The 26,754-nt window shown below is 37.4% G+C and overlaps 1 protein-coding gene across 1 annotated transcript in view; it reads right to left on the bottom strand.

Annotated features, from left to right (window-relative positions):
* mfsd6.S (major facilitator superfamily domain containing 6 S homeolog) overlaps window positions 1-26,754 on the bottom strand; it is a 33,751-nt gene that overhangs the window by 5,188 nt on the left and 1,809 nt on the right. Inside the window, exons 2-4 of the mRNA XM_018239035.2 lie at window positions 13,791-15,325; window positions 4,229-4,326; window positions 676-837 (exon numbers count right to left, since the gene is read on the bottom strand). Of these exons, the coding sequence (XP_018094524.1) occupies window positions 676-837; window positions 4,229-4,326; window positions 13,791-15,277 (1,747 nt within the window). The 5' untranslated portion in view covers window positions 15,278-15,325. The remainder of the gene's footprint in view (window positions 1-675; window positions 838-4,228; window positions 4,327-13,790; window positions 15,326-26,754) is intronic.

Here is a 26,754-nt window from a genome sequence, read left to right as displayed (position 1 = left end):
TAAAGACCTATAATCTAATGTCCTAATGTGGGGCAGACAATGCAAACTACAACTAAGGGGAAGATTTATCAAAATGTGAGGTTAGAGCTTAATAAATAAAAACTCCCCCATGTTCTGTTTGTTCCTATGGGATTTTTAGAATTGAACGGGTGAACGTTAGAAATCACCATTTGATAAATCCAATTCTAAAAATCCCACAGGAATGAATAGAACATGAGCGAGTTTTTATTTATTAAGCTCTAAACTCACATTTTGATAAATCTGCCCCTAATTGAAGTTGTTTGCTTTGAAGAAGGGGAGCATTTTTCCAAAACATCCTCAATGTCATAAGAGATGTTTTACTTTTATTAAAAAAATGATTAGTGCCCAGGAGTTCTTATTATAATTGTATTGGCTATCCCACTCTGGTTAGAACCAGGTAATTTTTTTTATTGTTTTTGACTAATGCTTTGTTGATATGAGTATATAGCCGATAGGTAAAAGGCCTTTGTTTAGGGCAGCGGTGGGCAATAATACAACACTGTTACCTCTTGATGCCAATAATGAAAAATGTAAATAGGGCAATAAGTGAATAAAAATTGGGCACATATTTAATTGCCTCTAGTAGTAACCACTTAGTTAAAACAACATTGTTTTGTATTACAGCTTTCTAAAAGAAACATTTGTATGACTTACCAAAGAAATTTACCATAACACCTCCTATCATGGCACCACAACCCCTGCCAAGTCCTAAATGGAGGCCCTGGAGGATTCCCTGTGCAGAGGTTCGAAGTTCAGGTGGGACAGCAGCACTTAGATATGAAATGCAAGCTGCCCATATTGCTGCATGAGTCACACCTGCGAAAAGGCAAAGACATCAAATTGCAGCTCTTAAAGGGGAAGAAAAGCTATCAAAGTGGTTTATTGCCAACAGATTAGCCACAATAGTGCAAGCTAACACTATATCTATTCTGCAGAATGCTTTACCAACCCTTAATAAACAGCTCTAGAAGCTCACTCAGTTTATTTGATAGCAGCTGCCATATTAGCTTGGTGTGACCACTGCCTGAGTCTCTCGCTGCTCACTGATAGCTCTGGGCTCAGATTACAGCAAGGAGAGGAGGAGGGAGGGGGAGAAGGCAAACTGAGCATGCTCAAGTCCTAGCCCTGGAGGTTAAGCTGAAAACAGAAAGTCTGATACAGAAGCCCAGGTGTACACAATAAAGGGAAATATACGCTGTGTTTCTTTTGACAGAAAACTCAGAGCAACATTTCTGTATTTATATAGACCTTTCTGATAAAGCTTACTTCATTTTAACCTTTCCTTCTCCTTTAATAGTTCCATTAGACAAAAAGTATGATTGTTTAGTATGATAGCAAAACAAATCCTTAGTCCAAACCGTTTGATCCTGCTTTGTCCAGATGAGGGAAGGCTTTTAACTTGCATAACTGTGGCATAACTGGTTGCCCAGGTTTCCCCCTCATAATTCCCCTCCCCCACTCCATTTTGTCATTGATTGCTGGAATTTATTTCATAAATAAAGGTCATAGGAGTGATCCCTAGAAGTTTTAGTGGGAGGCCCAGAGGACAAAATTCCTGAACTGGCTCTACCACACTTACTAATCTTCCAGCACCAGCATAGTTTTGTCTAATTAAGGTATCCCATGTTAACTGGATTGTAAAATCTTTTAGGCAGGGCCATCTTTACTTCTTGTATCAGTTATTGGTTGCTCTGTATGTGATTCTGTATGTTAAATGTATACACCCCATTTATTGTACAGCGCTGTGGAATATGTTGACACTTTATAAATATGTATTAATAATAAAAAATAAATATAATAATAATCAGAGTTAAACAGCAGATAAATGTTCTACATGGGGTACCCCAGGATTAGGGAGCGGACAAAATCATTTACCATATTTTTTTAACAGTAAGTTCTTATTTCAGTTTTTTGTGCTGATTAGTCTCACCTGTAATTAAAGGGGCATGGTCTGGCAGTTATCTGTATTATCTTGGGAGTGGGCTGTGTTGCTAGGTCTGTTTGGAGAGCAAGGAACAACAGCGTGTGTGTTTTTTGAAATATCTATTTTGCTCTTAAAGCAAGTGTAGACCCTTTCAATAATTTTAACAGTATGCTCCATTAGTTCCCTGTTTTCATGTTAGTAGGACTGCCAGTTGTTTGTTTCACTGACTGTTCCACTGTTCACTGACTGTTACCTGTGGGAAAAAGGTTACAGCCAGAGTGATGCCACGAATATATATATATATATATATATATATATATATATATATATATATATATATATATATATATATATATATATATATATATATATATATATATATATATATATATATATTCCCCAGTGGAACGCACAAACAAAAGTCCAATCAAAGCCTGGGTGCCAGTCTTGTTTTTGTTAACAATAAAAATCTCCTGGTGACAGCACTCCAGTAATTAAGAAAACAAAAAAGTTAAATATATATAAATATATATATATATGGCACACAAAAAAATATCTGCCTGGGTGCCAAGTGGTAGTACCCAACCCTGACTATAATTACAGAAAGAAACCCACGGGATTTACAAAATTGATAAAGATGCACATAGTGGACCTAAAACTAATTTTTTTTAGTTGTATAAACTGTTAGGTTTTTCTCTTTTTAAACATTGAATTTTTAATAAACGTTTTAACATCACAAGGCAAAGACATCAAAAATAGGCAGTACAATACAGCTTCAAAGTCTTCTGGTAACAATGGGTGCAAATAGCAAATGTAACAGGTATGAAAACTAATGAACGGCCTCCATAATATATAATGTAATGGGAAGTCCCAGTTGTTCTGGGGGCTGGGGAAGAGATTGCAGGTGACTGTTGGTTTCACTGTTTCACTTCCTCCACAATTTAATGCAGTCGGATATTCAGTCCATTACATTATATATTACAAATTTTCTGTAAGGGCCCTGACAAGGCAATTCATCATACAAAAATGACTCCTGCATTTTTGGGCAATTACCCAGGATCAACGCATGTACCGTATATACTCGTGTATAAGCCGACCCGTGTATAAGCCGAGGTACCTAATTTACCTAAGAAAACTGGAAAAATGTATTGACTCGTGTATAAGCCTAGGGGCCCCATGTCAGATTTCAAAATGTGAATGTGACCCAGCCGCAACAATTGGGGGACACTGGGCAGGTACCTGTTACTGTCTGTGACTGACTGTGTCGCCGACCGGATTTCATGTTTGCTTCCCTCTGCCACCCCTATTTCATGTTTGCTTCCCTCTGCCACTTCCCCCCCATCTGTCGCTCTCCCCACCCTGGCTGCTCTTCCCTCTGTCCTTCCCTCTGTCACCTCTGCTCTTCCCTCTGTCCTTCCCTCTGTCACCTCTGCTCTTCCCTCTGTCCTTCCCTCTGTCACCTCTGCCCCAGCCGGACTGCCTGTGACTGCCTGTGTCGCCGCCCGGAGCAGGTCCAGGAGCTCCGGGCGGCGCGTCCTTCCCTGCCGGCGTTCGCTTTCAAAATGGCGGCGCCCATGGCCGCCACGTGGGTAGCGGCCGGCGCCGCTACCCACGTGGCGGCCATGGGCGCCGCCATTTTGAAAGCGAACGCCGGCAGGGAAGGACGCGCCGCCCGGAGCTCCTGGACCTGCTCCGGGCGGCGACACAGGCAGTCACAGGCAGTCCGGCTGGGGCAGAGGTGACAGAGGGAAGGACAGAGGGAAGAGCAGAGGTATGACCCGCGTATAAGCCAAGTTTGAGTTTTTCAGCACATTTTGGGTGCTGAAAAACTCGGCTTATACGCGAGTATATACGGTATGTATTTTACATGCAGTAATTCAAATAAATTATATTGTTGGGTGTGTCATCGTTGACTACAGTAGAGCCCCCATTTTATGTTTTTCAGGGGACCAGAAATAGTAAAATCAGGGAAATGTATTATGCATAATATACAGAAGGGACCACAAATAAACAAAGTATAATGAGGGAAAACCTAAAATCAGGGGACTTAAAATGGGGGTTCAACTGTAATTATTTATACTTTCCAGCATAAGACCTGCTAGCAATTTATTTTAACTGCTCTGTGCATAGACTGAAGGTCACAACAAGCAGACTGGGTCTTAGAACATGTGAATATTGCCCAGCCAGCTGCGTTTAGTTGTGCATTATATGACCAACAATAATAAGTCTTCTGTAATAAAAATACATAAGTCACATCCTTGGCAACATCTGTATTTGACTTACCTTGTAGCACCTCCATAGGTAAAACTGTCCAGGCATTTTCTATATATGAAATATATAGGTAACGAGCAGTATTGCAAGCAAGCCCAATGTATAGTACCCTAAAATAAGAGACAAAGATCAAAGTTTATATTTTATAATGAATAATTTAAATATGTAATTACTGGTCAGCTTCCTGGCTTATAAATATGTTTCCAGGTCTAGCGCTCAGTAATTGCATTAAATGGTACAGTAGCCTAGAGCACAGTGACCCAAAGATTTATATGTCATAGTCTTCCTACCTACCTTGTGTAAACCTACGGGCACATTTACCTAGGGTTGAATATCGAGGGTTAATTAACCCTCGATATTCGACCGTCGACGTAAAATGCCAAATAAGTGCTGTGATTGGTTATTTGGTAGCCCCTATGTGGACTGTCAGTCTAAAGGAGGCTCTGTTAGGCAATAAATCTGGTTTTAAGCAACCAAAACTTGCCTCCAAGCCAGGAATTCAAAAATAAGCACCTGCTTTGAGGCCACTGAGAGCAACAGTCAAGGGGTTGGTGAGCAGCATGGTTTGGGAACAGTGACTATAACCAGATTCTATCCTTTACCACTGAATCTGGTCACCCCAGGGTATAGTAAATGACCCCTGTAAAAGGGCTGTATAAAACAGGTCTTCTTTGAAATATTCTTTAATAGGTGACTTTTATTCAGAACATTATAGTTTTCCTTTAAAGGCGTTGTTCACTTTTAAATTAAATGTAACTTTTTTATGGTTTCTGAGTTATTTAGCAGCTCTCCAGTTTGCAGTTTCAGCAGTCTGGTTGCTACGGTGCAACTTCGCCTAACAACCATGCATTGATTTGAATAAGAGACTGGAATATGAATAGGAGAGAGATTGAATAGAAAGACGAGGATTAAAAGTAGCAATAACAATACATGTATAGCTTTAAAGAGCATTTGTTTTTAGAAATTTTCAGTGACCCCCCCCCATTTGAAAGCTGAGAAGAATCCAAAGAAAAAGGCAAACAACTAAAATACTATAAACAAATAAAAAAGACCAATTGAAAAGTTGATTAAAATGGGCCATTCTATAAAATACTAAAAGTTAATTTAAGGGTGTACCGCCCCTTTAGGTTTTTAATTATGCCTAATACAAGGCAATGAATGCAGAATACAAGACAGTTTAAAAGCTATGTCTCTGTACTGTCTAAAAACAACTAAGGTTACAATAAGTTGCAATCAGTGCAGGTCTACAGTTGGATTTATTATGTGCCCCTGATTTTGCAAAAACTCTGTTACTCTTATAAACAAACCTATGGGGTTGTCCTTGCTGGCAATTTCTGGCTCTTTGCTGTATTCATATGGCTATGCCCCAAACACCACACCCACATGATGTATTGGCAACTGTAGCTCACAGGACTGTTCATTTTTAAAACATCTAACAGAACTTTACAGAATAGAAAGCAAACTTCAATGAAAGAAAGAAAAGTACAGTAAATATACACATATTCTTTGTACCTTTTCTGCTATACCGTTATACTCGTCTCTATGCTCTGCCTCCTTCCTTAAAATAAAGCTAAAGTTTTCCCTTAAATAGATTTTTCCCTGGTTCACTCCACTCCATAGTCATGGATTTATTCTAATGTCACCTCACTTCTGCAAAACATGTGACTTCATCTCTATCATATAGAGTTCAGTTCTTCTCTCTCTGTCTGAACCCATTACACATTTCCCAGTATTCTCAACCTCACCCACTGTAAAAACAAATTTTCTTCTACTGTCAACTCCACTCTCCTAAAAAAACATGGTCAGCTTTTCTCCAACTGCCACCTCCCCACTTTCACCTGCCCTACATGAAACTGAATGTTTACTATTCTTACAGCTCCCCTCTGTTAGTATGGCAGCTCCAATGATACAACCACCTCACATTTGCAAAATCTTACATCATCCCTATGAAACAAAACCAGCTCTTCACATTTGTCGCTATCTCTACCATAAAACAAAGCTTGAGTCCTTCACCTACTGTCACCTCATTTGTTCTCTCACTGTCAGCTCACTTATGTGATTTAATATTTGTAAATTGGCTAGATGTAAAAGAATTACATATATGCAAAATATTATAATCCATTTCAATCAAATATTTAGCTTTTCATGTTCTTATTCTCTCACATTTCTCCCCCTGTCACCTCAATTCATCCAATGCTAGCTCTTCAAATACTGCCTCACCCTTCTTTAAACAGAGTCTTGGCTTTTCTACCGTTGACTCATTCAATCAATAAAATATTATTAAATTTTCTCCTACTGCCTCATCCCTTTATAAAGGAGAAATAACACAAAAAGGTATACAGGTATGGGACCTGTTATCCAGAATGCTTGGGACCTGGGGTTTTCTGGATAACGGATCTTTTCATAATTTGGATTTTCATACGTTAAGTTTATTAGAAAATAATTTAAAGATTAAATAAACCTAAAGCTGGTTTTGCTTCCAGTAAGGATAAATTATATCTTCGTTGTGATCAAGTACAAGGTACTGTTTTATTATTACAGAGAAAAAGGAAATAACTTTATATAATATGAATTATTTGATTATTCTGAAGTCTATGAGAGACAGTCTTTCCGTAATTCATAGCTTTCTGGATAACGGGTTTCCGAATAACAGATCCCATACCTGTAATTAATATAAATATAAAATATATATATATATATATATATATATATATATATATATATATATATATATATATATATATATATATATATATATAAATAAATGTGCGTGTGGCTGCCAGCAGGCTGCAATTAATAAAGAACTGGTAACTAGTTTTTTTAAATTTTGGGCTATAATTTCTGTCTGCTGTTGGAGATTGAGCTGAAGACCTGGTTTAAACATTCTGGTTGTGGGTTGTTTTATATTTATATGGCAGTTTAAGCCAATCCTAACACTAAATATAGCAGAACATTTCAGCCACCCTTAAAAATACAGGGTTTACTCAATGGGTTGTGTTCAGAATTAAACATAGGCAATAATGTACCCCATTGTGGTTTCCCGCATTGTGATTTCAGCCGGGAGCAGTGTACAGAAAAATAAAGAACTTTTTTTGCTCAAACAGTTTAAAAACATAAAACAGCTTTCAGCAGCAAGAAAATACCAGAACATCACAGAAGATCTACAGACCACTTGTCTGTAAAAAAATGTGAAATGAATAGTCATTTCCTCTGTCTGTTCCTCCTCTAGTTGGAGGTGATTAAAGGGAATACCTTATTTTGCAGAGTAAGTTGAAGTGAACAGCACTGGTGGACTAAATGATGTCAGATTCTTGTTTTCTAGTCTCTCACACTTTTTCTTAACTATATTAAGTAGGAGTGGGGGGGTCTCACTATATTTGCATATATTTGCTCTTAAAGGAGAACAAAAGTTAAAATCACTGGGGGCTGCCATATGTTAGCACCCACCACGGTGGATCATCTTCTTTTGCATTGTACGATGCCCCCCAGATGCATATAGTGTAGCATTAAAAAGTTTAATTTTTGCTTAAAGTGTGGCTTACCAGTCTACCGCGCATGTGTAATAGGTGTGAATTAAGAAGTACGCTTCATGGTGCTCTACAGAAGTATCCTGGACTGGTGAATTTTTTTGCTAACGGAAGCACTGGCCCCGGGTATCAGGTAAGTTATTATAGTTAATGGGGGTGTGCCTAACATTTGGCACCCCTAATGATTATAACTTTCCTTAGCTTGTGTGTGTTAGTGTTATTATTATAAAATATTTTAGTGTGATGTCTGTACAAGAAAGATGCCCATGTAAGTAAGGTTTTGACCTTCTGCAGTAAACAGTAAGGAAAGAATGACCAACTATTGCAAGTCTGTACGTCCTAAGGCAAAACAAGCTGGAAAAGCAAGGGTGACAATTCCAGCTGAAATTCACATGGATGCACAGACTAGAAAAAGGCCCCATTAAGTCTGAATGAATGAATTTAATAAGCAGTTGTCTGCTGATGGATAGTAACTATGGCTTTTCTTTATGCCTCATCACTATTTTTGGAGGCTACAGATCATTAACTACTGTAACTGTGTGGCCATGGTACATAGTAGTGAAGGGAGTACAGGGAGTGTGAATGCAATGTAGTCATGTGTTCTTGCATGGGGTTTAGTTGAAGGCACTTATTAAATTATTGCTTGATTCATTATATAGTAGCCTATATTTAATGTAATGAACATACATAATGGCTAGGTAGGACCTTGCCCCTACTCTGCTACCTGATATTTTACTGTCCACACAAACATGCTAGTCCTTGTTGCCTATGGGGACAACCCCTATTTAGTTTGTATGAATGTGTACACCTTTTATCCTAAGCCTTATATTAATGAATTAATATTATTGAATTACTGTTTGCTGTTGGATTTATTTCTTGTTCCGTTTCTCACTCTCTGGGTGGGTGCCGCATTTTGTTATTGTTATATTTTTTATGCATCTAGTTCCATCATACATTTTTTGCAGTAGTACTTTCTAACCTGAGTTTAGGTCTGTGGCCTTTATTTTTGCATGACTTGCATGCATTCATTCGAAGGACTGCTAAGCAGTAATTTAGTCAGTTTATAATTCTGATACATCTGCTAGACAAGGAGATTGAAAAGACATATACAAGGCACAGGAGGACGTTAAGGGGCAGATTTATCAAAATGTGAGATTAGAGCTCATCGCAAAAAAAAACTCACACACTTTCTATTGCTTCCTATGGGATGTTTAGTATATTTATCAAATGGTAAACTCTTTCACCCATTAATAAATATGCTTTTAAATCCAATAGGAATGAATAGAAAGTGTGTGAGTTTTTCGGTGGCACGCTCTCTCACATTTTGATAAATCTGCCCCTCAGAGGCCCATTTATCAAAGGTTGAATTCTTTAAAATCATGACAGTTATTAAAAAATCCAAATATAAAAATAGAATTAAAAAAACAAACAAAGGGCACTGGAGATAATCAAGTTTTCCAGGTAATTACTAGCATAAAATATATATAGGACCTCAAAAACGTTTACATTTTTGTATTACAGTTTTTCATGGTTTTTACACTTAATAAATCTAAATATTTCGAGTTTTAAAGAAATACAGAAAAAAGAAACTTGAATCTTAGTAAACTGAGATCCCTCAGTATTTGAAGCAGTAAAAACCAGGCCTTGTGGAAACATTTGTACAAAGAGGAGGATAAGAGCTAGAGCAGACTTACATTCCAAGTCATTTAACCAAGTCAAAGTATCAGGGTAATAAAAATAGATGTAACAGACCAGGTTATACCTAAACAGGGTATCAACACAGCAACAAGGTATTTAAATTTACAAAGATTTTAGGAACACAATAGCTAACACACAAGCAGTTCCTCTGGGAAGCAGTTTGAGAAGATTAGTCGCCCCAAAGAAGAGACGATTAGTCGACGGGAGACTAAATCTCCCCGAATCTCCAGGTGTGCCCTTACCCAATGCTATGGAATGGCACAATCTGATTGGTCAGATGGATTAAAGTATGTGACTTTGGAGTAAACAGTTGGCAGATTAAAGCACAACCTTTGAAGATCCCTATCCTTTGGCACATGTGCTGCTTGGTAGTTTTTTGATACAATAATAAAAATATTCTAGCTGAAGTAACTTATATTGTCCATAAAATGTAATACTAAATCTTTAAATAAATACAATCATCTAAAAAAAAAAAACTTTCTGCATTCCAAACATTTGCACTGCCGAGTATTTCTCCATTGTTATGGAATGCCACGACCAAGCAACAATGCACTGCTGATTATTTCTCTGATAGTAAGGAATGGTATGTTAACTACTGCTTTGTTTTGTTTGTTCATACGGTATGGAATGCTAAAATCTGATTGGTAAGATATAATGGCAGGTCACGGATTGTGGAGGAGGGAGACATTTTGCAAACAAAAAGAAGTCATTGTCCTTCTACTGAATGATAGCATGGCCCTAAAAAGCTCTGTTGCATTGCGTAACCAAATGATATGCAAAGCCAATGCATACGAGGGGCATATGTTTTTAAACAAAAGTACCTGTTGATGTCCTGAAGTTTTGTTGCATTTGGTCACACCAAATTCAAACACATAAAGAACTTTCAAATCAGACTTTCTTCTTTACATACAATATATTCCCATTTATAAAAATGTTGGTGCCTTTGTTGGGTGGCATATTCTGCACTTTCCCTCTTCCTGAGATACAAATGTTAACATGTTTTTAGCATGATGCACGCATTGTTATTCTAAGATAATGTGTCCCTCTTCAAATCATCTTCCTGTAAGACTGACTGCCATGATAAGAAGGACCCTAGCACCCAGAAAACAGTCCAAACTAGAGAGATGCGGAATAGAACTTAAAAGGGAATTATCACAATAAATGAAAATGTAATGAGCTTCATTGGAATGTAAGAAATTTTCTAAATATAATCAATTAAAAATGTTGTACCATTTCTGGAATAATCAAGTTACTCTTTACTATCTACATCTCCGCAACCTGTCTCTCCCATTCTGTCTTTAGGAAGGTGTCAGGAGTCAGAATCTGATTGACATTTGGGTTCACTATAGCCTTTTGGGCTGATCCTTTTACCTAGAAGATGTATTAGAGCTTGCTATTGCTCTTAGTGCTGCAGATACATTTGTAATGCCCTTAAATTCAACCCCTGGCCTGATCCATCCTCAAGTTGTTTGTGCAGGATTTTTGCCACAGTCAAATGATGTACTGTATTAGAGCTAACTGTCAATCAAAATCTGACTCCTGCATGAAGAAATAATTTAGAGAGACAGATTGTCAAGACTAGCTTGGTTATTTCAGAAACATTTCATTACATCATTTGTAACTGATTATATTTAGAAAATTTCTTATTTCAGTATGAAGAAGCTTATATTATTTTGTATTTTTAAGCATGGATAGCTCTGGGGAGGGTGTGGAATAACTTTGGGTAGAGATTTTGACTGGGCAAAAAGCTGCAACGAAAATTATCATTGGTGTATGCTACAAACCACCTCAAATAAATGATGAGTTTGAGGCCCAACTACTATTACAAATGGAGGCTGCTTCACAACTAGGTCAAGTTATTATTACAGGTGACTTCAATTATCCAGACATTGACTGAGGTAATGGGGTTGCCAAGTCAGAAAAAGCTAGCAGGTTTTTAAATATGCTTAATGAAAAATTTTTGTTTCAGATAGTCAATAACCTACTAGGAATGACACTCATTTGGACCTAGTAATAACTAATGATACTAAACCCATTTGCAAGGTTGAGAATTTAGGGACTAGTGATCATAACATGGTTTCCTTTGAGATTATGTTGCAGAAATAACTCTAAGTTAAAACTAAAATGCTAAACTTTAGATGAGCAAACTTTGCCAGTATAAGGGTATGTCTGCAACATAATAACTGGGAAAGGCTGTTCACAGGGTCAAACACAGTAGAAAAATGGGATTTCTTTAAAATGCTGCTTAAAGGAAAACTATACCCCCCAAACAATGTAGGTCTCTATAAAAAGATATTGCATAAAAGAGCTCATGTGTAAAACCCTGCTTCATGTAAATAAACCATTTTCATAATAATATACTTTTCTAGTAATATGTGCCATTGGGTAATCATAAATAGAAAATTGCCATTTTAAAAAATAAGGGCCACCCCCTGGCATTGTACGATTCACTGTGCACACAAACATGCCAAACAAACTATGCTTGTTAGGTCACATGAGCCAATTAACAGACAGAGTTCTGTCTTTTGCTTCAACACTTCTTCCTGTTACAGTTAGAGTTGTAGTATTTCTGGTCAGGTGATCTCTGAGGCAGCACACAGACCATCACAAAATGGTGGTGGTTCAAGGCAAGAGATGTAAAATGACAATATTTACTTAAGTATATATACCAGTTTGGTAAGATTACTTAATATGATATAAACTGTTACTTAAGTGTTCATTTTGGGGGTAAAGTTTTCCTTTAATAAATATACATGTCAGTATACTTCCCTTGTACACAAGGGACGTCGTTGCAAAGCAAAACCTTTGTGGTTTGAGAGAACTGTTGCAGTTGAGGTGGATAAGAAAATATATGCTTTAAAGGTTTACTTATAAGGAGGCCAATAAATCATGCAATAAAATCAAGATAAAAGACAAGACAAGATAAAAGCAATATGGAAAAGGGCACTGCAGCAAGGAGTAAAATGAACCCAAAATAATTTTTTAAATATGTAAATATTAAAAAGAAGCAGGATGGGGTGGGACCCTTGTTGTCAGAGGGGGGTCAGTTGGTTGATGAGAACAGAAATAAAGCAGAGATTCTTAACTGTTAGTTTTCATCTGTCTACACAACTAAGGAACAATGTGATGAAATTTCCTTATAAATAGCCCCAATTCTATTAATACAAATGATGCATGATTCATGCAAAGGTAAATTCAAAAGAGACTAGAACATGTAAAGATAAACAAGGGTTGGGGACAGGATAGTATTCATCCGGTACTAAATGTTAGCTTAGCTCTGTGATTGCCAAATCTCTTTACTAAATTTTTCAGGATTCATTGAGGTCTGGCATAGGAAAGCTTTTCAAAGAGGTACTAAAAGATAAAAAACTTGACTTCATTGCAAATCATAATACTATGAGTTTGTGCCAACATGGTTTTATGCTCAACCAATCTTGCCAAACAAATTGAATTGCCTTTTATGAGGTGGCGAGGAAGAACCTCGGCTCTGCAATGGCGGTGGTTGTAAACTTGGACTTTGCTAAAGCTTTTGATACAGTACCACACAGAAGGCTAATGGCAGTGTGTTGGGGGTTTCCTTAATTGAGAAGGATCTAGGGTTTTTTGTAGATTAATAGAAACATAATTGTGCTACTTGATAGGTCCCAGGGAAGGTCTCATCTGGAGTATGCAGTGCAGTTTTGGACTCCAATTCTTAAAAAAGATCAATGAGCTGGGAATGCAGAGACTTGTAACAAAACTGGTTAAGTGGATGGAAGATTTAAATAATGAGGGTAGATTGTGAAGTTTGGGGTTGTTTTCTCTGGAGGAAAGAAGCCTGTAAGGGGGCATGATTACTCTTTATAAGTACATTAGAGGGTATTATAGCATTAATATGCTAGCGGGAGATCTATTTTTCCATAAAATAGATCATTGGACCAAAGGCCACCCCTTTAGACTAGAGGAAAATAATGTTAATTTGTAATAATGTAGGTGGTTCTTCATAGTGAAGACAGTAAGGTTGTGGAATGCACTGCCAGTTGATGTTGTGATGTCTGCTAACACCTTTAAGAAGGGCTTGGCTTATTTCTTGGACAAGCATAATATTCAAGGCTATTGTGATAATAAAATCTACAATCAATATAGATATTGGTAAACATAGTTTCAGTGTGTGTGTGTAGGTATGTGCGCTGGGTTTCATTTGGAAGGTTTGTACTTGATGGACTTAGGTCTTTTTTCAACCCATCTTAACTATGTAACTATATTAAAAAGCACTGTATGAATGAATGTGAAAAAAACATGTTTTCAACTGCCAGAATCCCTTTATGAATGTCAGTAGAAAAAGGTAGATACATACAGTGGTTTCTTACCTTATATGACCAACAAGTTCAATCAACTTGTGGCTGAAGAAATAAGCAGTAAGTTCAGACACGTGACTCAAGACAGAGCAGATTCCAAACAATGTTGTAGTCCCATTAAGGTCTTGCAGGTGCCAATAAAGAAAAGTGAAAACATATCCATAACCAAAACCCATAAACCAAGCCACAAATAGAACTGAGCCATACTGCACTGTGCATATAATTTTGATCAAGTCCCAGAATCGAAAGGTTCGATTTGTTTCCCTCTGCTCTCTTTCATTCTGATTTACTGAGGATTCAGTCTGGGAACTTGGTTCTACTGTTGAGTTCTCTACGTCTTCCCTCCTGTCTTTTTCTTGTTTTAAGTGATGATAGTGAAAGTGAAATTGTGTAGAGACAATTAGAGCCACTGTCATCAGGACACCAAATACAATAAATGCAATGCGATAATTTTTATAATATGGATCCAAGCAACCAATACCCTCGATGATCACATCAATATGGGTGTTATCAATGCCTATACCAACAGACAACATAGCCAAGCCCCATCCCAGGGACCCCCACATTCTCTGCAGTCCATATCGATCTCTATGTTTGCCCAAATATTGTAGTGTCACTGTGTCCACTATAGTAACAGCCGGGGCACTAAAAAACTCTCCTATAATGACCACTAGCAAGAGTAACAGGAAAATAGTTTCTACATTTTCTTTGTTATACTCCAAAATATACTGATCAGCTGCAGGAGTCTTCGCTTCAGTCAATGCAACTGCTGTAGTTGTGGTAATTGAAATAGTCGAGGCTGTACTCTGTGTTGTAAAATTAATAGTACTGTCATTATTGATATCTCGAGCACTACGGTATAGTTGTATGTGATCGCCATTAAAACTAGAGTATTCCAATATTTCCCTTTTCTTCTTGTTTCCTGTAGAGTTTGAAATAATTCCAGTGATTGGTGAAATGGACACTGAGCTGGAGTTGGTAGGATATACAGGATCAAGGTTATTGGCCACACAAGTCAGTGCTGCTGGTTTCACAAATCCAATTCCCAAATTAAATAAAACCCAACAGAGAACTGAAAACAGGAGGACTATCTTGCCTTTCCTAAAGCGATCAGCAATCACTCCCCAGAAAGGGGCACTACAGAACTCAATAAAATACCTAATTCCTACAAGAAGCCCACTCTGAGTGGGTGTCATTCCCAGTTGTTTGTAGTAAAGAGGTAATAGCGGATAGAGGGATCCATATGCAGAGTAGAAAAAGAAGTAGAAGACTTTAGAAATAAGTAGATCATTATTAATTTTGATACAGTGTCTTTCTAGCCAGTCGATATCTTGTTCAGCAGTAGACATTGTCTCAGCAGCTTGAGGGGGTCCAGTGGATCCAGCATGGTTATGGTCAGTGTCATTTGAGATGCCGTTAAAAGGATCAGCAAGTACATACTTCCTTTTTTGGTCCTCCTCATCTTCAGATAAGATTGCGACTTTATCACCTTTCGCCATTGTTCTACAGGACCACTAACAGGATCAAAAGTGGAACGTGAAACAAACCTGAAAGTTAAAATAGCAAATGTTCAAAAATAGTAGTTCGCAAAAACCATGCACTGAATGAACTGTAACACCAAAAACTTAAAGTGTATCAAAGTAGTTAAAATATAATGTTCTGTTGCTCTGCACTGGTCTGCAAGGACTGCATTAAAGGAGAAGGAAAGGCTAAAATGAAGTAAGCTTTATCAGAAAGGTCTATATAAGTACACCAGTAAACCTCAGAGTAATGCTGCTCTGAGTCCTCTGTCAAAAGAAACACCACATATCTTTCCTTCTATTGTGTACACATGGGCTTCTGTATCAGACTTCCTGTTTTCAGCTGAAAACAGGAAGTCTGTATCAGACTTCCTGTTTTCAGCTGAAACCTCCAGGGCAGGGCTTGAGCATGCTCAGTTTGCTCCTCTCCCCCTCCCATCCCTGCTGTAATCTGAGCTCAGAGCTATAAGTTAGCAGGGAGAGACTCAGGCAGGAAGTGATGTCCCACCAAGGTTATATGGCAGCTGCTATAATAAACAAATAGAGACAGTGTCTAGAGCTGTTTACTCAGGTATGGTAAAGCATTCTGCAGAATAAATATAGCATTCTGGCTTGCACTATTGTGGCTAATATGTTGGCAATGAACTGTCTTGGAGCTTTCCTTCTCCTTTAAAGGGATTGTCCACCTTCCAAACACTTTTTTCAGTTCAGTGGTTTTCAGATTTTTTCAATTGCTTTCCATCTTTTTATTTTTTGATACATTTCTCAGCAGTATCTGTGGAATATTAGCAACTATTGTATCAATTCTAACAGCTGCCTTTAATGAAACTCAGGGATTCTGGGGACAACGACAACAAATTTATCAACTAAATGTATCAATTTAAGTTAAAGAGTTGGCAACCCCCACTTCCAGCTTCTTTAGAAGGTGAAAATTTCAATGTTACACTTCAATATTAGAAAAATGGTTACAAATAGAAAGTAATTAGGAAAAGTCTTTATTTCTGGTGAACTATCTAAAACCAACTGAACTGAAGAAAGTGTTTGAAGGTGAACGACCCCTTTAACATATTAATATGGTAGTATGATTTAGGTATTCATATTTTGTCAAGTCTGCAGCTTTTTTTTTCAAATACATTCCTATTTTTGATGAAAATACAAACAAGAGTGAGTGATCGATTACAGTAGACCACTCCAGGCATACTGGGTTCCTAGCGAGGTATCTTCCTGAAGATTAGGCTTCAGCTGTGTAGGGCTTGGCTTCTCAAGAAAAACTGAGTGAGAGAGCCTGGGGAAAAGCAGGAGCTGCAATTCCTGAATGAACTTACAGCCTTTTAGATTTGAAAGGTTTTATTTTGTGTTTGGTTTTATAGGGGCTTGGGCAATAGGCTGTGCTTTGCACTGTGGAATCTACAGCCATCTTTGGGGTTTTTTAACAGGAGTTTTAGCTAGGCAGAGAAAAACAAGCAACACTGGTAAATTCCAAGTCAAATTTGTGGTATTTGACTTGGGTGAGGAAATGCTTTCTATCTATTCATTTTTGCAATGATCTTACTGGCATGTATGTGGTTAATAAGAGTGCTCACTGGCACCAGTGACAGCTGGTGGGCATGCTTATATATTTGGTGGGCCCCTGGGGTGAGGTTCTCTGGTGGGCCTCAGGTACCCCAGTCAGACACTGTTCCAAACAGTGCAGGTCTCTATAAAAATATATTGCATAAACAGCCCATATTTTCATCTGATTTATCCATTTCCCTAACAAATGTTTTAGAAGCATGTGCCATTGACTAATCCTAAAAATAAATGTTTTTAAAGTACTAAGGGCTTCTTCCTAGCTCATACGATTCACTTTGCTCACATGCTAACACACACATTATCAGCCGATAAATGGACAGAGCTCTGTCCTGTCAGGTGATCTCTGAGGGAACACAAACCATCACCAAATGGTGGTCCAAGGAAAAAGGTGTAGAAGGACAATATTCAATGACATATATCCCAATATTGTAAGATTCTTTAATTGGCCACTTATTATGATATACAGGGATGGGACCGGTTATCCAGAATTCTTGGGACCTGGAGTTTTCCAGATAATGAATTTTCCATACATTCATACTTTAAGTCCACTAAAAAATCATTTAAACATTAAACCAAATGAGCCGAGTTTGCCTCCAACAAGGATTAATAATATTTTAGTTTGGATCAAGTACAATATACTGCTTAATATTACAAAGGAAATAATTTTTAAAAATTTGGATTATTTGGATAAAATGGAGTCTATGGGAGATAGCCTTTCCATAATTCGAAACTCTCTAAATAACGGGCTTCCGGATCCCATACCTGTACATTATATTTTGGTAAAGTATTTTTTCTGAAGTTTGTTTTATGTGTACCAAAATTCTAAAACAGATATTATATCCTTGAGAATTACAAATAGGCAAATCCTTGAGTAAAGTCTCATGTGTATAAACTATTTTCAGATCTAAAAAAACACCCAAGTACATGCAACATAAAACATCTGAACAAAATAACATAATAAACTGGTTATGGTACCCTAAAATACAACAAATGGCTAAAAACATATTCTGGTTATTACATTTTGCAAAATGTATGTGCTCTCTCACAATGTTGCTACAGGCAAAGCATTGCAAACATATTAAAGGGGTTTATAGGGTTAAGTGATGTCCCTTTCATGTAGTTAGCCTTGGCAATTTTGGTGATGAAAAATGTGTTTCTTATCACTGATGTTGACTATACATTACCAGAGCCCCATACCCCCTTTCCTGCTCTGTTCAACCCTCCCCACTGCAACCCTGTGGTCAGTCGCAAGTAAGCGGCTTTTTCACATGATTTATAATACAAGCAGTTGGTGTGATAACTGCTATCTTGAGGTCATGTATTGAGCAAGATAAAAACAAGTTGTAGGCAAAGAAGATCAAAATACTGAGTGCCAATGATATTAAAAGGGAGCCCAGGCAAGAACTGAAATATAAATACTTTACCATATATTTCAGATTACTGTATTAGACCAGAGGAACACCCATGACTCTAATGGTCAGGGCACACAGGCAGATTCGGGGAGATTAGTCGCCCAGTGACAAATCTCCTCTTCTTCGGGGCTACTAATCTCCCCGAACTGCCTCCCCTGCCTTCCCACCTAAAATGTAAATCACCGATGGGTGACACTCGGAGCAATTCGTTTTCCGAAGTCGCCCGAAGTTTCCTCGTCAGGCAACTTCGGAAAACGAATCGATCCTTGTGCCATTCTGCCGGTGATTTGCATTTTAGCCGGCGGGAAGGCAGGGGAGGCAGTTAGGGAGATAAGTCGACCCGAAGAAGTGGAGATTTGTCACCAGGCAAATATTGATATATTGGAAATGTAGAATGGAAATTGAAATAAATTGCCTGACCCCCTCTATACCTAAGGCATTGGCATGCAATATATGATTGACAGCTGAGACTTTTAAACAACTTTACAACAGGCTTGGATGTTTAAATAACCAAAATAATTACGTTTTCATGTTTAATTTGAAAAGGACTTTTATTATACAGCTATTATGGGGGAAAGGATGGCTAGAAGGTTGGGGAGGGAAGGAGCAGTGAAAAATTCAATGAAATATAGGCTGAATGAGGATCTGGGCACAACAGGGGACATTGTGGGTGAAACCAAGGTGGAGATGTGAAGCGGAATCATAAGTAAGTGGACAAAAATGTTCTACATTTAGTTGATACATTTCTCAGCAGCTCAGCAAGGACAAAGATAACAAATGTTTCAATTAGAAGTACATTTATCAAGAGTTGAATTTCAAATTCATATGAGCTTTCTTAACTCACATGAATTAGATTTTACTCGAAATCCGAATATTTATTAATATTTATATTTATTAAAATCAAATATGTAAAACTCGGACTAATTTTACCGACTTGAAAAATCTAATCGAATTCAACCAAACTGGAATGTCAGGCTACAAACAACTCCAAATTAGTCACTGCACCTCTCCCATTAACTTATACAGTAATTCGGCAGGTTTTAGGCGATCAATAGTCAAATTTGAATTCTTAAAGGGCCATAGTATGATAAATCTCGAAAATCAAATTACATTTTTTTTTAAAAAAAACAAATCGAGTTTGGATAATTCCCTAGTCGAATTTGACAGTTTTGACCATAAAAATTTTTTTTAATTCGAATCCGAAGACATAAGAAGGTTATAAATTAAACTTTCCACTTCAATATTAGAAAAATGGTCACAAATAGGAAGTAATTAAAAAGTCTTCATTTCTGAACTATCTGTAATCAACTGAAATTTTTTTTGAAGGTGAGCAACCTCTTTAATGGCACTGGATGATAAATATGATGTAAATGACATTTCTGAAACAGCTAAATGAGTCACACACATGAGCCATAAATATCGATGGATACACCCTATTTACAGGGACAGCAGAAACAGAAAAGGCAGAGGGGTTTATCTGTATTTATGCATGATTTGAAATTCAGTTTAAAGGAAGAAGTTGTGGTATAAAATGTTCACATATTATAATATGTTAAGTTACATGTAGGTGTATGCTACAGACCCCCCCCCCCTCCCACGTGTGAAGCGCCTCAGCTAGATAATATAAGGTCGTTAGTATGGGGAAAGTCATAATTAAGATATTGAAAACCACGACAGTTGTTGGTAATGAATTTAAGTCACAGAAATGATGCTATATTTAATCTAGTGAAATAAAAAATATAAAAGTACAGTAGAACTCCATTTTATTTTTTTCAGGGGACCAGGATATAAATAGTATAAAATATGGGAAATGCATTAAAGCAACTTTTTCTTCAACTACAAATTCAAATGAATAGAAGAGGGCCTAAATAGAAAGTTGAGTTATTGAGTGACAATAACAATACATTTGTAGCCTTACAGAGCATTTGTTTTTCTTTTTATATGGGATCAGTGACCCAATTTGAAAGTTGGAGTCCTTGAGAAAGGTCCCAGTGGGGACTGAAATGTCACGTCGGTTGTACATGCAATAACACACGTTTTCATTTACTAAAAATCCTGGTTTTGATGGCCTTTCTTATGCATATGTAACTTTTTTTACCATGCACCCAAGTCGAAACTTGGAAAGCAGTGCTGTCCATCACTATATATATATATATATATATATATATATATATATATATATATATATATCTATATCTATATATATACACACACAATTCCAACAATCGTGATGCACTAATCCCAAGGTTCTTTACTGATACACAGTGGAGTATTTTTGCAAATAATTTTGTAACTCCTTATTTATATCAATATTCTAATGTGCCCAAGTGATTATGACTATTTGGTATAGTGAAAAATGTCCACAATTTGCTGTTAATAGTATATTAGTATATTTTTTCTTAGCTGTAACTATGGATTCTGGATAGCAACGGGAGGGTGGAGATATGTGGTTACTGACGTGCAGATCCGTCCCTATTGTGAGGACGCGTCATCACAGTTACTTACCACGTAAGCTCCTCCTGACAAAGAAGCAAATGGTTTGTGCAATGGAGTCCTACACGCCACTACACGAGAAATACGCTTGAGAAAGGGAACTGATGCTTCCCGAAACGTCGCGTGAGTGTGGGTTAATTGAGCGTTTATGCTGGACTTCCATCAGATAAGTGTCTTGCTACAAATGACGCTATTACTTTGACACTAAGAATGTTACTATTTGCTACATTTTAACAAGCTAAATAAAGGCTATGTTTTAAATATGGAGTGCGATCTGGTTGGACAAATATATATATATATATATATATATATATATATATATATATATATATATATATATAACAAACAAGGGAAAGTTGTGCTCACCACTAGTTTTTAAAATCATTAGGCGGGGGTGCAATGAGGGTGTGACCACAAAATACAAGATTCCTCTGCACTCAACCCATTATCAATATATTTAAGACAGAGACATTTTGTGCATACTGCTACTGAGAAATGCCTTACCCTTTAAACAAAACAGGGATTGTTTGTCCATATATTGCAATATATTTAAGCTGGCCAACTACGTCAAAGTCATCCCATATCTGGCCAGTCCTACACTCAATTTTAATCTGATTCATTAAGAATTCTATGGTTTAATTATACATTTTATAAAAGGGACGAATACGTTTTACCTGCAACTTACTAGCTGCTTTCAAAGTAAAACTCCCAAACTTGGCTGCCCTTTTATTAGACACCAGTGGGATCACCTGACTATAGTTGGAGAGGGTGGGAGCTACAACATGGAGCTGGTCACTGCTCCTGTAGAACTATAACAAACAAGGGAAAGTTGTGCTCACCACTAGTTTTTAAAATCATTAGGCGGGGGTGCAATGAGGGTGTGACCACAAAATACATATAGAAAAATACAAGATTCCTCTGCACTCAACCCATTATCAATATATTTAAGACAGAGACATTTTGTGCATACTGCTACTGAGAAATATGTATTTTGTGGTCACACCCTCATTGCACCCCCGCCTAATGATTTTAAAAACTAGTGGTGAGCACAACTTTCCCTTGTTTGTTATAGTTCTACAGGAGCAGTGACCAGCTCCATGTTGTAGCTCCCACCCTCTCCAACTATAGTCAGGTGATCCCACTGGTGTCTAATAAAAGGGCAGCCAAGTTTGGGAGTTTTACTTTGAAAGCAGCTAGTAAGTTGCAGGTAAAACGTATTCGTCCCTTTTATAAAATGTATAATTAAACCATAGAATTCTTAATGAATCAGATGAAAATTGAGCATAGGACTGGCCAGATATGGGATGACTTTGACGTAGTTGGCCAGCTTAAATATATTGCAATATATGGACAAACAATCCCTGTTTTGTTTAAAGGGTAAGGAATTTCTCAGTAGCAGTATGCACAAAATGTCTCTGTCTTAAATATATTGATAATGGGTTGAGTGCAGAGGAATCTTGTATTTTTCTATATATATATATATATATATATATATATATATATATATATTTGTCCAACCAGATCGCACTCCATATTTAAAACATCTGCTTGGTGTGTACAAGGGGATATGTACAGAGCAGCTAAAGGAAATGAAAAGTATGAATTGGCTCTTGTTTTTTTATAATATAGTACCCTCTCCTGCTGAATTTTGGATGAGGTGTCTGGGTTTGCGAGAACCCGTTGCCTCTCATTTTATATGATCTAAGGCAGTGACCCCCAACCAGTGGTTTGTGAGCAACATGTTGCTCTCCAATACCTTGGATGTTTCTCCCAGTGGCCTCAAAGCAGGTGATTATTTTTCAATTCTGGGGCTTGGAGGCAAGTTTTAATTGAATAAAAACCAGATGTACTGCTAAACAGTCTCTCGTGTAGGCTGACAGTCCAAATAGTGACTATGAAATAGCCAATCACAGCCCATATTTGGCACCCCTGGAAACTTTTTGCATGGTTATGTTGCTCTACAACTTCTTTTTTACATTTGAATGTGGCTCACGGGTAAAAAAAGGTTGGGGACCCTTAATCTAAGGTGTATATAATATACCTTGGGTTCATTGGGTTATATTGTGACAATGCCAGTACTAATGTGTTGGTGTTAGCTTTACCATACTGATAATGTGTTGTATTTTTATTTAATTTAAGGAATTTCTGCATTACCAAATCTGATGAACATCTGCATGAAGAAAACATGAAAAAGTAACACACTAAATTGCTCTGTAACCATAGGGCCAATGTTTTAAGACCAGCTCAGGGCCCAATGTTTACTTAACAATCCCCTGCTGTTCAGTATTCCATATTCATAAATCTGTCTCTCATGCAAGTCAGGTCGTTAGCTCTTGGCAAAAGGCACTAAATACCAATGCATCTTACCTAACTGTTTCCAACACAAAAGATCCATGTAGGGACAGATTGCTGCAAAGGTGATGGTGAAGGGTAACTTTATTATTTCATAAAAAGGCACTTGACTATTATGTGCATGCCTGTGACCCAACATGACCACTGCACTGGGAGCTTCTGTCCTGTGCAGGGGCCAAAGTACTTATAAAGGGCTTTTCTTGGAGAAAAATACTATTATTGTTTTACGTTTCCAAAATAAAAAGTAACAGTAATGTTATGATTAAATGTTTTAAGGAGCTCTATTTACCAGGGATGCACTGAATCCAGGATTTGGTTCGGGAGTTGGGCAGGATTTGGCTGAATCCTTCTGCTCAGCCGAACCGAATCCTAATTTGCATATGCAAATTAGGGGCATGGAGGGAAATCGCGTGACTTTTTGTCACAAAACAAGGAAGTAAAAAAAATTTTTTCCTCTTCCCACCCCTAATTTGCAAGTTAGGATTCGGATTTGGTTCAGTATTCGGCTGAATCTTTCGCAAAGGATTCAGTAGAATCCAAAATAGTGGATTTGGTGCATCCCTACTATTTGCATCATCAACATGTCACTACCTATAGGATTCAAATTGGTAAATAATACCTTCCCAGAAACCCTAAACAATTCAACAAAACTGCACCAGCAGCTTAACATATTGGGTGTCTTCACTGTAATCGATCTTTCCCATGATTTTGCAAACAAGACTGCTATGAGGAGTTGAGTACATAGGGTCTAAGTACAATACAGGAAATATACTGTATATATTAATGTGAAGGGCTATATCAGATAAACCCAAAAGCAAGATAAGCTGTTCAGGGACCTCTGACTAAAATAACATAGCAGGGGTAGAGCCATAACACCACAATGCCATAAGAAAAACTAATATAACAACTTTGTTAGAGGGGAACTATCATGAAAATTTAATATAAGCTACATCAGGGCTGTCCAACTGGCGGCCCGCGACCCCCCCTTCTGTGGCCCCCCACATGCTGTGTCTGCTTAAAGGGATACTGTCATCGGAAAACATGTTTTTTTCAAAACGCATCAGTTAATAGTGCTGCTCCAGCAGAATTCTGCACTGAAATCCATTTCTCAAAAGAGCAAACTGACTTTTTTTATATTCAATTTTGAAATCTGACATGGGGCTAGACATTTTGTCAATTTCCTAGCTGCCCCAGGTCATGTGACTTGTGCCTGCACTTTAGGAGAGAAATGCTTTCTGGCAGGCTGCTGTTCTTCTCAATGTAACTGAATGTGTCTCAGTGAGACATGGGTTTTTACTATTGAGTGTTGTTCTTAGATCTCCCAGGCAGCTGTTATCTTGTGTTAGGGAGCTATCTGGTTACCTTCCCATTGTTCTTTTGTTTGGCTGCTGGGGGGGAAAAGGGAGGGGGGTGATATCACTCCAACTTGAAGTACAGCCGTAAAGAGTGATTGAAGTTTATCAGAGCACAAGTCACATGACTTGGGGCAGCTGGGAAATTGACAATATGTCTAGCCCCATGTCAGATTTCAAAATTGAATATGAAAAAATCTGTTTGCTCTTTTGAGAAATGGATTTCAGTGCAGAATTCTGCTGGATCAGCACTATTAACCGATTCATTTTGAAAAAAAAAAATTTCCCCATGACAGTATCCCTTTAATATGTAAAGTATCACTACAGAGATTAACTGGCCCCTGCATTGTTTAAACCTCTTTAAACCTCAGACTCTAAACCCCTTGTTCACATCTGTGATCCCCCTGTATTGTTCACACTTGTGACACCTCAATTGTTTATATCCTAAAAACGGTACTGTTCACACCTGAGACCCAGATTGAAACTGCCCATTTGGGATTATTAGCATTTGGAAATTGTTGTTAAGGGCCCCTAAGGTGTTTAATCATGTGTTGGGGGGGTTGTTGAATTAACCTCAGGGGAGGATAAGGCATATGGATTTAAGGGTATGTTTTTAGCATAATTTAAATCTTTCACATATGAGTGATGAGGGATTTCCCTTCAGTGAGCACCAACCATTTGTTTTTTTGGTGTGCTACCACCGTTAATGTGGATATAATCTTAAAAGTTCTTGTGGTAATATTGGTGTGGTTTACAGTGGGTGTGGTTTAAAAGGGGGAGTGGCTAACACTGACTTCCATTATCGGCCCTCCACTACATAGGCCAGTAAAATTTTGGCCCTCTGTACCACAGAAGTTGGACAGCACTGAGCTACGTCATACAGAAATACAATCAATTGAAAATCTGTACTGTTTCTGAAATAATCAAGTTTATCTTCACTATACAATATATCTTACAGGGGGGCTCCTTATGCCTAGAAGATGTATTAGAGCTCTCTCTACATGCAGAATTTGTGCAAAAGGCAGTTATTTTGTTAGATTTTGTTTGTACTGGAATCAGTTATTCGAGTGAACTCTAATACACCTGCTAGGAAAGGAAGCCCTTCCTATAAGATATATTTGATCCAACTGATAAGGACTATTTGACATCCAACTACTGCATGAAAACAGAATGAAGAGAAACAGATGCTGAAAGAGGGATAGTGAAGATAAACTTTTCATAATGTTATCAGTGTCTCATCATGTTCAGCTGCTGGCTGACTAATAAAAAAAATGCTGGTCGTCAATGGATACATGTTATATACAGCGAATGTGCTGGTAATGTGAATTTACTTAAAATGTACAGAAACTTCAGTATAATTAAATGGGTTGCTCACCTTTGAGTCAACTTTTAGGGGGTTATTTACTAAACTCTGAATGTAAAAATTCAGCAAAATTTCAGAAAATGTACTAATAAATAAGTGTAAAAAAACAGAGCGGATTTGATCAGAGTTTGTAGCAGAAAATATTGAGATAAATTCAGAATTTGATAAATAACCCCCTTATTGTAATGCAAATATTCTGAGCCAATTTGCAATTGGTCTTCATTTTTATAAAATCAGACTTTTAAAAAAAATCACAAATTTTTCAGAATTGATTAAACCCCTGAGGATGAAAAAGTTCAAATCTGAAAATCCGGCATCTCAGACCTGTCGAGGTTGCATATAAGTCAATGGAATAAGACCCAATGATTTTTTGATGTGTGCTGGGTTTTGTGCAATACCCCAAAGTTTTCGTGTGAAAATTCAGAAAAAAACTTGAAAACCGGATGAAAAAAATCGTGAAAATCTGATTTTTTTCCTCCCGCAAAGCAAATTTTCAGGAAAATGTAATAATAAATAAGCGTACAAAAACAGAGCGGATTTGATCGGAGTTTATAGCAGAAAATATTGAGATAAATTCGGACTTTGATAAATAGCTCCCTTATTGTAATGCAAATATTTTGAGCCAATTTGCAATTGGTCTTAATTTTTTTTGTGTTTTCTTAAAGGAGAAGGAAAGGTAAATTACAAATAAAGTTGTATACATTGCCCACGAAATGGAGAGATACTTACAGAAAGCGTTGCTCTATATGTTTTTCCCTGTTTCTGTAATCCAAGATTGTAGTAAATTTTTTTGCACGGTGCATATAATAGAAAATCCATCCCTCTCGATATCCAAATCGGCTCTAATAGGGCTTACACATGCGCAGTTGAATTTCTGTAAGCCCTGCACATGCGTACCATATCCTTTACTTC

The sequence above is a fragment of the Xenopus laevis genome, chromosome 9_10S, assembly GCF_017654675.1.
Source record: "Xenopus laevis strain J_2021 chromosome 9_10S, Xenopus_laevis_v10.1, whole genome shotgun sequence".
Taxonomy (NCBI): domain Eukaryota; kingdom Metazoa; phylum Chordata; class Amphibia; order Anura; family Pipidae; genus Xenopus; species Xenopus laevis.
Note: the sequence above shows the minus strand (reverse complement) of the source record. Positions and strands in the feature narration are given on the sequence as shown.